Source organism: Amblyraja radiata, chromosome 38 (genome assembly GCF_010909765.2).
Source record: "Amblyraja radiata isolate CabotCenter1 chromosome 38, sAmbRad1.1.pri, whole genome shotgun sequence".
Classification (NCBI taxonomy): domain Eukaryota; kingdom Metazoa; phylum Chordata; class Chondrichthyes; order Rajiformes; family Rajidae; genus Amblyraja; species Amblyraja radiata.
The window spans coordinates 9,016,004-9,030,723 of NC_045993.1; the positions used below are offsets into that span (position 1 = coordinate 9,016,004).

Consider the following 14,720-nt stretch of genomic DNA (forward strand, 5'->3'; position numbering starts at 1 on the left):
TATCTCCCATGTCTTTTAGCTTGGTTTAGACACAAAACAGTCCCGACCCAAAACGTCGCCTATCCATGTTCTCCAGATATGCTGCCTGACCTGCAGAGTTACTCCAGCACTTTGTCTTTTTATTATCAAGGAAACCAATAGTTGAAAACCTATTGAATAAATATTGGCTGCTTGAATAAAATGATATAAAACATAACAAACTGAATCAAAGTCACTGCCACATCTGTGGAATAAGTGAGGTTTATCCGAAGATGTTACTAGAGGTCCAGAGCTGTAATGTGCCTACTTGGGAGATGAGGTGCTGTTCCCTGAGCTTACGTTGGGTATCATTAGAGCAACATTGGCAGAGGAGGACAAAAAGGTCAGATGGGGAAGGGGAATGATGAAGTAAAGATACAGGTGACTGACTGTTCAAGAAGGAACTGCAGATGCTGGAGAATCGAAGGTAGACAAAATTGCTGGAGAATTTCAGCGGGTGCGGCTGCATCTATGGAGCAACGTTGCCTATTTCCTTCGCTCCATAGAGACTGACTAATGTTTAGAGATACAGCTCAGAAACTAGCCCTTCGGCCCATTGAGGCTAGCGCCAACCAGTGATACACTAACACTATCCTACACACTAGGGACAATTTACAATTTTACCGGCCAATTAACCTACAAACCTGTGGGAGGATACCAGAACACCAGAAAAAAACCCATTCTCCTGCCTTCTCTCTGGAGCCCTTACTAATCAAGAACCTATCAATGTTTGATTTAAAAATACCCAATGATGGCCACCACAGCCATCAGTGGTAATGAATTCCACAGACACCACCCTCTGGCTAAAGAAATCCCTCCTTATCTCCATTCCATAAGGTACATCCTTATATTCTGACACTATGCCCTCTGGCCCAAGGCTCTCCCAGGAGCAGAATATTCCAGGTCCAACATTCCCGGTCTAATCTCTGGACACCGGAAGGAATCACAGACTTCAGCATAGATTTAATGGCCCCTGAGGCCAACTTTTATGTTGTAAGGAAATAAAAAATAAAAATAAAAACTGCTGGAAACACCCAGCAGATCAGGCTGCATCGGTGGAAAGAGAAATATTAGATATCTCTAATATCTTATGTTCCAGACCTGAGAATATGAAAAATCTGATAACAAAATACTGCAGTAGTAAAACATTCCACAACAATGAATTCCACAGATACACAGAGTCTCTTGCCCAGAGTAGGTGAATCTAGGACCAGAGGACATAGGTTTAAGGTGAAGGGGAAAAGATTGAATAGGAATCTGAAGGGTAACTTTTTCACACAAAAGGTGGTGGATGTATGGAGCAAGCTGCCAGAGGAGGTAGTTGAGGCAGGGACTATCCCAACATTTAAGTTAGACAGGTACATGGATAAGACAGGTTTGGAGGGTTTTGCACCAAATGCGGGTAGCTGGGACTAGTGTAGCTGGGACATGTTGGCCGGTGTGGGCAAGTTGGGCCGAAGGGCCTGTTTCCACACTGTATCACTATATGACTCTAACACACTATTCTGAAGAAAGGCTGATAAATTTTCCCCTAGGTCCTGATCAAGATATATCCCACAACCTACACTAAACAGGCTGTAAATGTGGAGAATTGTCGAGACAAATGTGTAGCCTTCACAGGCTGCAGATCAGGATGTCCTCCGATTGGAAAAGGTGCTGATTAAATGCAAGCTCACTCTTGTCCCAAAGAGGAAATAATTTCAAGACTAAAGTAAAAAGAATCGCAGCCCGTTAAATGTTACAATGCCAATATTTTGTTTAATAAAATGCCTTACTAAAGTAAAGGGCCTGTTCCACTTTCACGACCTAATTCACGACGCCTGCTGAGTTTGCCCTTGACTCATACTCGCAGCATGGTCGTCACAAGGTCGTAGGAGGTCCTAGGTAGTTCGTGATGCTAGTCGGAGGTACTCCTGGCATCATGTAGGTCGGGGCGTTTTTTCAACATGATGAAAAATGTCCACGAGTAATAAAGGTTGTGAATTAGGTTGTGAAAGTGGTACAAATCCAACCTCCGCAGTTTTGGGGACAGAGCCTTCTCCAGGGCAGCTCCCAGGCTCTGGAACTCCCTCCCCCAACTGATCCGCAATTCCGTGTCCCTCACCATCTTCCAGTCCCGCCTCAAGACCCATCTCTTCACCTCTGCCTATCCTTAGCCCCACGTCCCCCTTCCCTTTTCATCTGTGCTTGAATTGCCTCATATTGTGTTTTGAATTGAATTCTGTCTTTAATTTGTGTACTAGTCATGTCTCTACTATTTATTTCATTCCGCTTACATGTTTTTCCTCTACTTGCTAAATTTTTGTACGGTGTCCTTGAGACTCTTGAAAGGCGCCCATAAATAAAATTTATTATTATTATTATTATTACAAGCCCTTTACATTTCTGCACAAAACTGGACCACGGGGTTTAAACCAGTAACATGGGTTCACATAATAAAATACTTCCACTCAAACCTCAAAGTAATGGAAAACAGACTTCACTGTCTGCTAACCAGCCTGTCTGCATTAGCCATGGAATGCAGGGAGAACAAATGGGCGCTTAAATCGAACTGCGTTACAGAAATTCCCAATCTCCCCTTCACCGTTTGAACTGAAGCAGTTTTCAGTGGTCTCTCCCTGACGCTTTTAACACAGGAGCTTGCAACTGGTCCTGTCACAGTGGCACTTTCAGACATCACCTGGTTGATTTATAGCATGCAGGTATTTGCGAGAGAGAGAGATGTGAGTAGAAAGGGAAAGATAAATACAGAGAAATGGAGTTTACATTGATACGAGGGTACAAAGCAATAAAATAGGTGAGCGAGGGTCAAAGCAGAGTCCAGTAAACCACCGTTATAACAGACCATAGGAGGGGAGGGAAGGAGTACGTTATTGCTGATTGTCTGTTATAACTGAGGTATTATCATGTGCAGTGGCGGACTGGGTCTAAAAATATTGGTTGCCAGGAGACAAAGGGGGCCCACTTCATCAGGGGCCCACTTGATATAGGGGGCCCACTTGCCATCGGGCAAGCTGACACCCTGGCCAGTCCGCCACTGATCATGTGTAGGAAGGAACTGCAGATGCTGGTTAAAACAAAAGATAGACACAAAAATCTGAAGGAACTCAGCGGGACTGGCATCACCTCTGGATAGAATAAATGGGTGACATTTTGGGTCGAGACCCTTCTTCAAAGTTATCATTGTATGTAGTTGAAATAAAGAACTGTAGATGATGGTTAATACTGGGTCTGGCATCAGCAGGTATGTCCGCTATATCCAACATCCGTTATAAAGGGGTCTGTTACAACGAGGATTTACTGCTCTAGGCTCTGGTGGATCTGGTATGCCAGATAGGGCGAGTTCTTGAAGAGGCGTCTGATTACAATGTAGTCACTCCACTGGGCAGGAAGAGGAAATGACGGTCAAACGTCCGCAAGGGGCTGGTCTCACACAACGCACTGGATGTGTTCCAGCTTCTCCTCGTACATACGGTGAAATGCTTTGGCCAGGCTCAGGAACGGACTGTCGCAATTCTCCATCTCTTTCTGGAATAAAAAACAGAGAGTGAAAGATGTTCGAGAATGCAGGAGAAGCCCAATCACTTGCACAACCATCCCCGGCCCTGAGGTCCATGTAGGGTGGTGCACCATTCCCAGATAATCTCGGCAGCGACCTTTGGGGTGCTTGCTGTCACTCGCCTTTCTCACCTCCGTAAATCTCAGCTTCACTTTGTGGGTTCTTCAACATAATTACACATTTTCACCTCCACCTCTTTGTCCTCTTACTCTGAGATCCCCTCTGCTGTGCAACACTCCCCAACACTGCCATTCACTGTGAAGGTGCTGTCCTGGTTTGACTTTCTAAAATGCAACACCTTGCATTTATCTGCATTAAACTCCATTTAACCATTCCTCTGCTCACTTGTCCAGCTGATCAAGATCCTGCTGTAATATTTTTTGTTTACTTTAGCTTATTATCACATGTACCGAGGTACAGTGAAAAGCTTTTTGTTGTATGCTAATCAGTCAGCGGAAATTTTATACATAATTAAATACAATCGATCCATCCACAGTGTACAGATACATAATAAAGGGAATAATGTTTATTCCAGTCAGCCAGACTGATTGGCAAAATAAAATTCCAGTAAAGTCTGATTAAAGATCGCCCCAGGGTTTTCAATGAGGTAGATCAAAGCTCAGGACTGCTCTCTAGTTAGAGGGGCGATATGATTCCCTGTACTTACAGCTGAGGTTTCAAAGTATTCCATGCCCTGGCTGGCTGCCCAGTCCTCTGCCTGTTTGTACTCCACAATGCGCCTGCTTGCTAGATCCATTTTGTTGCCAACAAGAACTCCTGCAAACCAATAAAAAAAAACAATCTCACCGAGATGCCAGGTTTACAGTTGAACTCTTCCCGTTGATCATGCACCGTTTCCGACATTCATTTAGTCATTTGGTTTAGCTTATTGTCATGTGCACTGAGGCACAGTGAAAGGCTTTTGTTGGGTGCTAACCAGTCAGCGGGAAGACAATACATGATTACAATCGAGCCGTCCAAGGTGTACAGATACAGGATAAAGGGAATAGCGTTTAGTGCAACATAAAGTCCAGTAAAGATAGTCCGTGGGTCTCCAATGAAATAGATAGTAGCTCAGGACTGCTCTCTAGTTTTTTCTTAAGATTATAAATGATAGAAGTAGAATTAGGCCATTCGGCCCATCATGTCTATTCCACCATTCAATCATGGCTGATCTATCTCTCCCTCCTAACCTCATTCTCCTGCCTTCTCCCCATAACCTCTGACACCCATACTAATGCAATTGTCGATAGATGCCTGGTAACAGCTGGGAAGAAACTGTCCCTGAATCCGGAGGAGTGCATTCTCACACATCTACACCAGGGGCCACAGTTTAAGAATAAGGGGTAGGCCATTTAGAAAGGAGACGAGGAAACACTTTTTCTCAGAGAGTGGCGAGTGTGGAATTCTCCGCCTCAGAGGGCAGTGGAGGCCGGTTCTCTGGATACTTTCAAGAGAGAGCTAGATAGGGCTCTTAAAAATAGCGGAGTCAGGGGATATGGGGAGAAGGCAGGAGCGGGATACTGATTGGGGATGATCAGCCATGATCACATTGAATGGCGGTGCTGGCTCGAAGGGCCGAATGCACCTATTGTCTATTGTCTATACACCTTTGCCTGATGGGGGAAGAGGGAATGGCCGGGGTGCGACTCGTCATCGATCATGCTGGTGGCCTTGCCGAGACAGCGGCAATCTGCAAGCACATCCCCAGGGTGACAGGACCACTGACCTGGCAACTGGCCGTTGGGAGCCTGAGCCTGGGCTCTTTCCAGCCACTTTGTGCAGCTGCTGAAGGATGTGGCGTTGGTGATGTCGTACACAAGGCAGATAGCGCCGGCGAGCTCCCACTGATTAAATAAAGCAAACACACAGCGATTTAAAATTTCCGTTGCTCCATTGTCAGTGGATTCAAACATTGCATCTCCCTATCATTTAAGTGGCGCGGCTAATACAGGTCCTCTCCCGGTTACGAACACCAGACTTATGTACAGCTCGTACATACGACTGAGCATTGGGAGACCGGTGGGATGGACTTCCTGGCTGCTGCAGGCATCTTCTGCCATGAGGGAATTTAGTTTGCAGCAACATGAGTTAAACATGAAACGTAGAAAGGAGTGCAGGAGTAGGCCATTCGGCCCTTCGAGACAGCAGCGCCATTCAATGGCTGATCATCCAAAATCAGTACCCCGCTCCTGCTTTCTCCCCAAATCCCTTGATTCCATTAGCCCTAAGAGCTATATCTCACTCTTTCTTGAAAACAGCCAGTGAATTGGCCTCCACTACCTTCTGTGACAAAGAATTCCACAGATTCACAACTCCCACAACATCGGGACTTCATTGGCTATATTTAAGAGGGAGTTAGATGTGGCCCTTGTGGCTAAAGGGATCAGGGGGTATGGAGAGAAGGCAGGTACAGGATACTGAGTTGGATGATCAGCCATGATCATATTGAATGGCGGTGCAGGCTCGAAGGGCCGAATGGCCTACTCCTGCACCTATTTTCTATGTTTCTATGAAACCCATGTAAAGTCCTCTACACTCCTAGAAAACTGCTCTAAACCCCTCTAAACCCTTCGAAACCCCTCCAAACACCTGTAACATCCTCTAAACCCCATCTAAACCCCTCTGACCCGCTCTGAACCACGTCGAAACCCTCGACACCACACTAAACCCGCTCTGGTTTAACTACATGTTGCCCTTGGTTGACCTATGTTTTATTTAAATACATTGTCAGTGGCTGCATTTAGGACTTGCAAACTATCTGGGTTGCAAACAGTCGTCAGCAGCAGAACCTTGTCCTAACCTGGGAGGTGTCTATCAACCCACAGCCTCACAACACCAGCGACCTAGGTTCAATCCACCACCTCTTCCAGCCTTCTCCCCCCCCGTACTATAATCAGTCTGAAGAAGGGTCCTAACCCAAAACATTGCCTATTCATATTCTCCAGAGATGCTGCCTGACCCACTGAGTTACTCCAGCATTTTGTATCTTTCCTTGGCAAACCAGCTTGCTTCTACATGTATGGAGTTTGCACGTTTCAATCTGAAGAAGGGTCTCGACCCAAAACGTCACCTATTCCTTCGCTCCATAGATGCTGCCTCACCCGCTGAGTTTCTCCAGCATTTTTGTCTACCTTCGATTTTTCCAGCATTTGCAGTTCTTTCTTAAACACTGCGACCATGTGGGTTTCCTCTAGGTCCTGCGATTTCTTCCTATGTCCCTATGCTAGTTGATGGTTTAACTAGTCATTGTAAATTGTCCCTGCATACATTTAAATGTGCAGGTGAGTGGTAGAAACTGGGGGGCCATGTTGATGGCAATGCTAGGGAGAATACTAAATAGGATGAAGGGGTATGGATGTTGATGCAAACTCGGTGAGCTGAGGGGCCTGTTTCCATGCTGCACTTCATTCTGACCATGGCTCTGGCGCTCGGGAACTGCCAAAATAAAAATTGACTGCAGCAATTTAAGAAGCCAGATCTCCAGTGCCTTCTCAAGAGCAATTAGAGATGCTCCATAAATGCTGGCCGAGCCAGCAATGCCCACAACCCGTGAATAAGGCGCAGTGAACGCAACGGTAGAGTCGCTGCCTTACAGGGCCAGAGACCCGGGTTCGATCCTGGCTATGGCTGCTGTCTGTGCGGAGTTTGCACGTTCTCCCTGTGACCGCATGGGTTTTCTCCAGCTGCTCCAGTTTCCTCCCACATTCCAAAGACGTGGATTAATTGGGCTTCTGTAAATTGTCCCTAGTGTGTAGGATAGAACTAGTGCAGGGGTGATCGCTCGTCAGCATGGACTTGGTAGGTTGAAGGACCTATTTCCACATTGTATCGTTTTTAAAAAAACTGAAAATAAAATAAATTATCTCATAAATTATCTGAAGAAGGGTCTCGACTCGAAACGTCACCCATTCCTTCTCTCCAGAGATGCTGCCTGACCCGCTGAGTTACTCCAGCATTTTGGCTCTAACTTTGATTTTACCAGCATCTGCAGTTCTTACTTACTATCAAATCAGGAAATAATTTTGAACCCAATTGCAGTTAAGAAAAATTAACAAAACAAAGAGCAGTTAAGCATTAACCCATTTACACGAGACTGCATTCAAACACGTGCCAGCCCAGGAAAGGTTTAGTGCCCGCGTTCATTTAATTGAATGATCCAGTGTAGCCGCAGTAGCGTGCAATAGGGAGGTTCATCCCTGGGAATCAAATCCACAAATGCTGGAAATCCGACTTAAAAACCGAGAAGGCCACAAAGTGCGGGAGTGTCTCAGCGGGCCAGGCAGCATCTCTGTAGAACATGAATAGGTGACGTTTTCGGTCGGAACCCATCTTCAGGTTGTAGAAGGGTGTCGACCCGAAACGTTGCCTATTCATGTTTTTCCAAGGATGCTGCTGGCCCGCTGGGTTACTCCAGCACTTTGTGTCCTTTTGTGTCATAACCGGCATCTGTAGTTCTTTGTTTCTACATACTTAAAAACAGAGAATGCTGAAAATACTCAGCAGGCCTGGCAGCATCTACGGAAAGTGAAACAGAGATAACACATTTCCAATGGTAACTCCTTTTCTTTTCCCACAGATGCTGCCTGACCTACTGAGTTACTGAGTGTTTCTAGCATCTTCAGTTTTTATCCGAGTCTTTTTTAAGAATGCTTTTGCACTGTAGCCCTTATATTGCTTCACAGCGCTGATGGAAGAGGCCTAATATTAAATGATCCTGCCTGCCCTATGCGGCACACAATTAGCAAGGGTGTTCCATCGAGAGTTAAATCATTAAGCGATCACCGTACTTGACTTTCCACCGTGTCATAGAAGATTTCTTTTCCCGAAGAATCAAATAGGAAAAGCTCCTGGGCACAGAAAAGAGAGAGAATATAACAAATCAATGTCCAAATTGCTAAAAGTCATACTAAACAGAAGCAGTTGGGACATTTTAAAAACACTGCATATGCTGGAAGTCAAAAACACAAAAATGTAATGCTGGTAAAAATGGCGGCATGGTGGCTAAGCTGTAGAGCCTTACAGCACCAGAGACCCGAGTTCGATCCTGTCTACGGGTGTTTGTCTGAAAGGAGTTTGTACGTTCGCCCCGTGACCTGCGTGGGTTTTCTCCAGGTTTGTGGGTTAATTGGCTTGGTATAAATGTAAAATTGTCCCTGGCGTGCGTGAGATCGTGTTAGATGTGCGGGGATCGCCAGTCGGTGCGGACTCGATCGGGCAAAGGGCCTGTTTTTGCACTATGCCTCTAAACTAAATGAAACTAAACTAAAACTCAGCATATCAGGTAGCATCTGTGTGAAGAGAAACTGCCAGAGTTTCAGAAGGGTTGCCAACCCGAAAAGTTTCTCTTTTCGCTGATACTGCCTGACTTGCAGAGTTTTGCCAGCATTTTCTGTTTTTGGTACCGAACAGAACATTTCAGGGAGAACAATCAAATGTTTCTTAATTACTCACCACACTGTCCGATGTGTCTGGTATGAGGACTGGATTTACAAAGATATCCACTCCAGTTGTCTAAACAGGGAAAAGAGTGTTAGTAGGTTCAATTTCCATACCAATCTGTAACCTCACGAACTAGACCTTCAATAAATCAATCAATGTTTACAAAATTCATATCCAAATAAATCGCCGAAAGTTGCATTCATGATGAGGATTACAGCGTCTTTGTGATCAAGTTACAAGTAATCTAGAAGTCTGTACAAACAATCCAAAGATCAGACGTTAGTTTAGAGATGCAGCACAGAAATAGACCCTTCGGCTCACCAGGTCCACGCCGGCCATCGATCACCCATTCACACTAGTTCTATGTTATCCCTCTTTCTCATCCACTCCCTACACACTAGGGCAATTTACAGAGGCTGATTAACCTATAAACCTGCACGTCCTTGGGGTGTGGGAGGAAACCGGATTCACCCGGAAAAAACCCATTCGGTCACAGGGAGAACGTGCAAACTCCACAGAGACAGCCCCCAAGGTCAAGATCTCCTGAGAACCCGGGTCCCTGGCACTGTGAGGCATCAGCTCAACTGCTGCGCCAATATGCAGCCCTAATCTCCAGGTGTTCCGGTTTCCTCCCACACTCCAAAGACGAACAGGTTTGTAGGTTGACACAGAATGCTGGAGTAACTCAGCGGGTCAGGCAGCATCTCTGGAGAGAAGGAATGGGAGAAGTTTCGGGTCGAGACCCTTCTTCAGTCTGAGAGATGCTGTCTGTCCCGCTGAGTTACTCCCGTATTTTGTGCCTATCTTCGATTTAAACCAGCATCTGCAGTTCTTTCCGACACAGCTTTGTAGGTTAATTTGCTGTGTTAAGTTACATAATTGTCCTTAGTGCGTGCAAGTTAGTTGGTCTACGGGGTGATCGCTGGTCGGTGCAGACTCGATGGGCCGAAGAGCCTGTTTCCACACTGTATCTCTAAAGTCTATAAGTTCTGGCAACATCCTCGTAAACCTTCCCCGCACTCTTTTCAGCATCAATTTGCCTTCAGCCAGTTTGTCTCTTGCCTGACTCAGCCTTGTTTATGACAGATGCACTTTGCTTTTTGACTGAACACAAAATCAGCCTCCTTGTGATTGCACCATGTTCGTGCTTTGCTTTCAAGCTTTTCTCAGCAAACAGGGGAGGACAACAGCTGCTCCAAGCAGGTTGCCACCCTCCACTCAGCATCTTTTTTGAGACAACTAACTGCATGCATCTTCAGCACAGGGGGAGCAATCAGGCTACCTCCCAAACATCTTCATCGTCCAAGTTATCAAATTCATGCAATTTCTCAATTCAACAAGTGACAGGTCCGGAACGCTTGAGTCCCTCCCTCCAAAAGCAAAAACTGCAAATCTTGGAAATATGAAATAAAAATAGAAAACGTTGTACTCGGCTGGTCAGGCAGCTTCTGTGAAGGGAACGTTTCACAGATGCTGTCTGATCTGCTGAGTGTTTTCAATATTTTCTGTTTTTCATTTTTAATCTTTATCTGCTTTCACCTTGAAACCTCCTTCCTGACTGCAGGTACTATCACAACTTTAAAGAAGCATTTAGGCAGGTAGATGTTTAAGAAGGAACTGCAGATGCTGGAAAATCGAAGAAGACTAAAAAGACATACAGGTTTGTAGGTTAATTGGCTTCGGTAAAATTGTAAATTGTCCCTAATGTGTAGATAGTGCTAGTGTACGAGGATGGCTGGTCGGCGCAGACTCGGTGGGCCAATGGACATGTTTCTGCGCTGTATCTCTAAAGTCTAAACGTCAGTCTGGATGGAATTAAATGGTAAAGCAAGCTTGAAGCTGAATGGCCCTTCAAATAAACATCACTTCTGGGGTTTTTTCCAATGCTAAAAAAACAGATTAATAGACCTACCAAGGTATAATTTTTCAGAAAATGAGCACTTTCACTACGGAATACTTGCACCAAAGCACTTTTCCCAACAGTGGAGTCACCTAAAGAAGAGAGTTGAACAATGATGTTAAAAATACAAGTAATACACACAATTTAGTAGAATATGTTTAAATTAAAAATACTGGGGGAAACACAGCAGGATAGGCAGCATCAGTGGAAAGAAAAACCTTATGTTAACGGTGCAGAATTCTTCATCACAGTTGCTGCCAGGGACCCGGGGTTGTTCCTGACTGCGGGTGCTTGCCTATACGGAGTTTGTACGTTCTCCCCGTGACCTTCATGGGTTTTCTCCGAGATCTTCGGTTTCCTCCCACACACCAAAGAGGTAGTTTGTAGGTTAATTGGTATAATTGTTCTTAGTATATGTAGGATAGTGTTAATATGTGGAGATGGCTGGTCGGCGCAGACCCGGTGGGCCAAAGGGCCTGTTTCCACGCTGTATCTCTAAACTAAACTAAAAATCAGAAACTTTGACAAAGGATTCTAGATCTGAAAAATTATTGATCTTTCCACAGATGCTGCCGGACGTAATGTTTCCAACATTCTTGATTTATGTTTCGGATTTCCAGCATGTGTATATTTTTCTGTATACTGAAATATGGTAGAATATGACTGTACCAGTAATCCAGAAGTTGCTATTAATAATCCAATTTAAATCTCAGTAAACTAGACTTTCCTCTCAGCAGTTCACCACTTGATTCGTCTGCACACTTCATGGCGAACTTAATTTTTGTAGACCTTTGTCCCCCTTGTCCTAACATTGACAGTTTGATTGATTGAAAGATACAACATGGAAACAGGCCTTTCGGTCCACTGAGTGCACACACACTATCAATCACCCGTTCAGACTAAATATAGAAACAAAGAACTGCAGGTGCCGATTTATGCCAAAGAGAGACACAAGATGCTGGAATAACTCAACGGGTCAGGCAGCATCTCTAGAGAAAAAGGATGAGTGACGTTTCGGGTTGGGATCCTTCTTCAGTCTCGGCCCGAAACATCACCCATCCTTTTTCACCAGAGATGCTGCCTGACCCCCTGAGTTGCTCCAGCACTTTGTGTCTACCTGTTCACTAGTTCTACGTTTTCTTACTTTCACTCCATTTCTTACACACAATGACCAATTTACAGAAGCCAACTCACCTACAAACCGGCACGCCTTTTGGACGTGGGAGAAAATTGGAGCATCCAGTGGAAAGTCACAGGAAGAACGTGCAAACTCCACACAGACATCTCCCCATGTCAGGTTTCTGATGCTGTGAGGCAGAGCCTCTACTAAATGTGCAACTGTGCTGCCCATACCTATTTAAATACAACTCTGTTTCTTCGGAGGTCCTAGTGTACTGAGGTCAACAGGTCCTCTCTGCAATCATCATTAAAGGAAAAATAAAATACACAAAGTGATGAAGTAACTCAGTGGTTCAGGCAGCAACTCTGGAGACCAGGACCTGACTGATGAAGGGAGGAAGAAAGCTGGATGAGAGGTGGAAGAAAACAAAACCTAGATGGTAGACAAAAGTGCTGGAGAAACTCAGTGGGTGCGGCAGCATCTATGGAGCGGAAATAGGTAACATTTCGGGCCGAAACCCTTCTTCAGACTGATATAGGGTGGGGGTACCTAGGGGAATACCTAGATGGTATTCGGTTGATACAGGTGAGGGGGAAGGAAAGAAGGGTTCCGACCCAAAACGTCATTAAACTTTGTCCCCCTGTCACATTATAACTATACCCTCTAGTGGCCCGCTGAGTTATTCCAACATTTTGTTGATTTATGAATTATGATTTCAGGAGCTCCCGGTCAGCAGTGAGAGGCTTGGACATGTCTTGGCGAGGCAGCAGGCGCGACACAAACGCAGCTTCACTCAGTCTGAAGAAGGGTCTCGACCCGAAATGTCCCCCATTCCTTCTCTCCAGAGATGCTGTGGGGTGGAAGATTGCAACCTTCACATGGTCCGCCCTGTTTCGACGAATGCAATCAACCCGGCGTGCACGATCAAGTAAGATCAAATAGAACAAGTTGTCCTAGGTTGTGCACGCCACATGCAAGAAGAAGAAGAAGAGATGCTGCCTGTCCCACTGGGTTACTCCAGGTTTGTGTGTCTTATCTTCATCATCAATGGACCACTTTTCCTTGACGGTGCCAGCTCTGATTTGTTCTGAACCTTTTAATACCTCCCTCCCCACCCCCACTCTGACTCTCGACCCATTCCTTCTCTCCAGAGATGCCGCCTGTCCCGCTGAGTTACTCCAGCATTTTGTGTCTATCTTCGGTTGAAACCAGCATCTGCAGTTCCTTCCTGCACATTCCGTTCACTCAACTTACCGGCCAGGAGGCATTTGGCCCGCAGTTTCACCATGCCTGCCACTGGTAGCAGATTCCCGGCTCGCTATACGCTTAACTTGATCAATGCAAACCCGACATTGAAAAATTGTGATCGCAATTTAGCAATAAACGGCTCTTCCAAACGTCCCCAGCTCCGCTTCAGGCTTCCACTGCGGCCTTGGTTACCGCTCCCCCGGCAACCGCCGAGCCCGCCCCTTCTCCAGGCATCCCGCCCACAATCCTCCTTCTCATTGGTCAGCACCCGTGTCGCTCAAATTCCCCGCCATTTAATTGGCTTATTCCCTGTCATTCGCACCGCCCCTGCTTCCTCTGGTCCTGGAGAAGAACCCTGCAAATGCCTGTGGTGGCAATATTTACATTTTACAAAGAACTATTAATGCTTGTGAACTTCCATTTTACATTCAAGATAGGTTTATTATTTAGCAATCCACCTCTTGGGTCAGGGAAACAACACAGGCACATGTTAACACCTTATCTGCAGTTCCTTGTATCCACACCTTAACTTGGCTTGATCTTCAGTGTAGGAAGCAAAGATGCTAGAGGCTCCTCTAGTATCTTTGGTAGGAAGGAACTGCAGATGCTGGTTTACACCGAAGATAGACACAACATGCTAGAATGTTGCCTGGGTTTCAGCAACTAAGTTACAGAGAAAGGTTGAACAAGTTAGGGCTTTATTCTTTGGAGCGCAGAAGGTTAAGGGGGGACTTGATAGAGGTCTTTAAAATGATGAGAGGGATAGACAGAGTTGACGTGGATAAGCTTTTCCCACTGAGAGTAGGGAAGATTCAAACAAGGGGACATGACTTAAGAATTAAGGGACAGAAGTTTAGGGGTAACATGAGGGGGAACTTCTTTACTCAGAGAGTAGTGGCTGTGTGGAATTGAGCTTCCAGGGAAGGTGGTGGAGGAAGGTTCGTTTTTATCATTTAAAAATAAATTGGATAGTTATATGGACGGGAAAGGAATGGAGGGTTATGGTCTGAGCGCAGGTATATGGGACTAGGGGAGAATACGTGTTCGGCACGGACTAGAAGGGTCGAGATGGCCTGTTTCCGTGCTGTAATTGTTATATGGTTATATGGGACAGGCAGCATATCTGGATAGAAAGAGTGGGTGACGTTCCTTGTCGAGACCCTTCTTCAGACACCCATTCCTTTCATCCAGAGATGCTGCCTGTCCTGCTGAGTTACTCCAGCATTTTATGTCCATTTGGAGACGTCCCCAACTAATCCCTCGTCCAGTTTTCTTGCATTCTGTTTCTTCATAGTCAGCTGTTACCGCCCCAAACCTTCACACAAAACAACCTCCCTAAACTCTATCTAAGCTTCACGCTGTCCCAGCAAGGCCAGCAGAATAATCAAGGACGAGACTCACCCCGGTCACTCACTCTTCTCCCCTCTCTTATC

General features: G+C 45.6%; 1 protein-coding gene across 1 annotated transcript; it reads right to left on the reverse strand.

The window, feature by feature from the left end:
* Window positions 1-976: 976 nt before the first annotated feature.
* ift27 (intraflagellar transport 27) lies at window positions 977-13,499 on the reverse strand. Its single transcript, XM_033013094.1, has 7 exons — window positions 13,294-13,499; window positions 10,932-11,011; window positions 9,032-9,091; window positions 8,368-8,427; window positions 5,307-5,424; window positions 4,245-4,354; window positions 977-3,546 (listed from the first exon to the last, which is right to left on the reverse strand). Exons 1-7 carry the CDS (start codon window positions 13,325-13,327, stop codon window positions 3,448-3,450), a joined length of 561 nt encoding a protein of 186 aa, XP_032868985.1. The 5' UTR covers window positions 13,328-13,499; the 3' UTR covers window positions 977-3,447.
* Window positions 13,500-14,720: the final 1,221 nt, after the last annotated feature.

Bases quoted from the DNA above. Each gene is read 5' to 3' on its own strand.
- ift27 (XM_033013094.1), bottom strand. From the start codon at position 13,327: ATGGTGAAACTGCGGGCCAAATGCCTCCTGGCCG. The intron at 8,428-9,031 runs GTGAGTAATTAA...TTCTGTGCCCAG, and splicing joins CAGACACATCGGACAGTGTG to GAGCTTTTCCTATTTGATTC. The intron at 3,547-4,244 runs GTAAGTACAGGG...TTTTTATTCCAG, and splicing joins AATACTTTGAAACCTCAGCT to AAAGAGATGGAGAATTGCGA.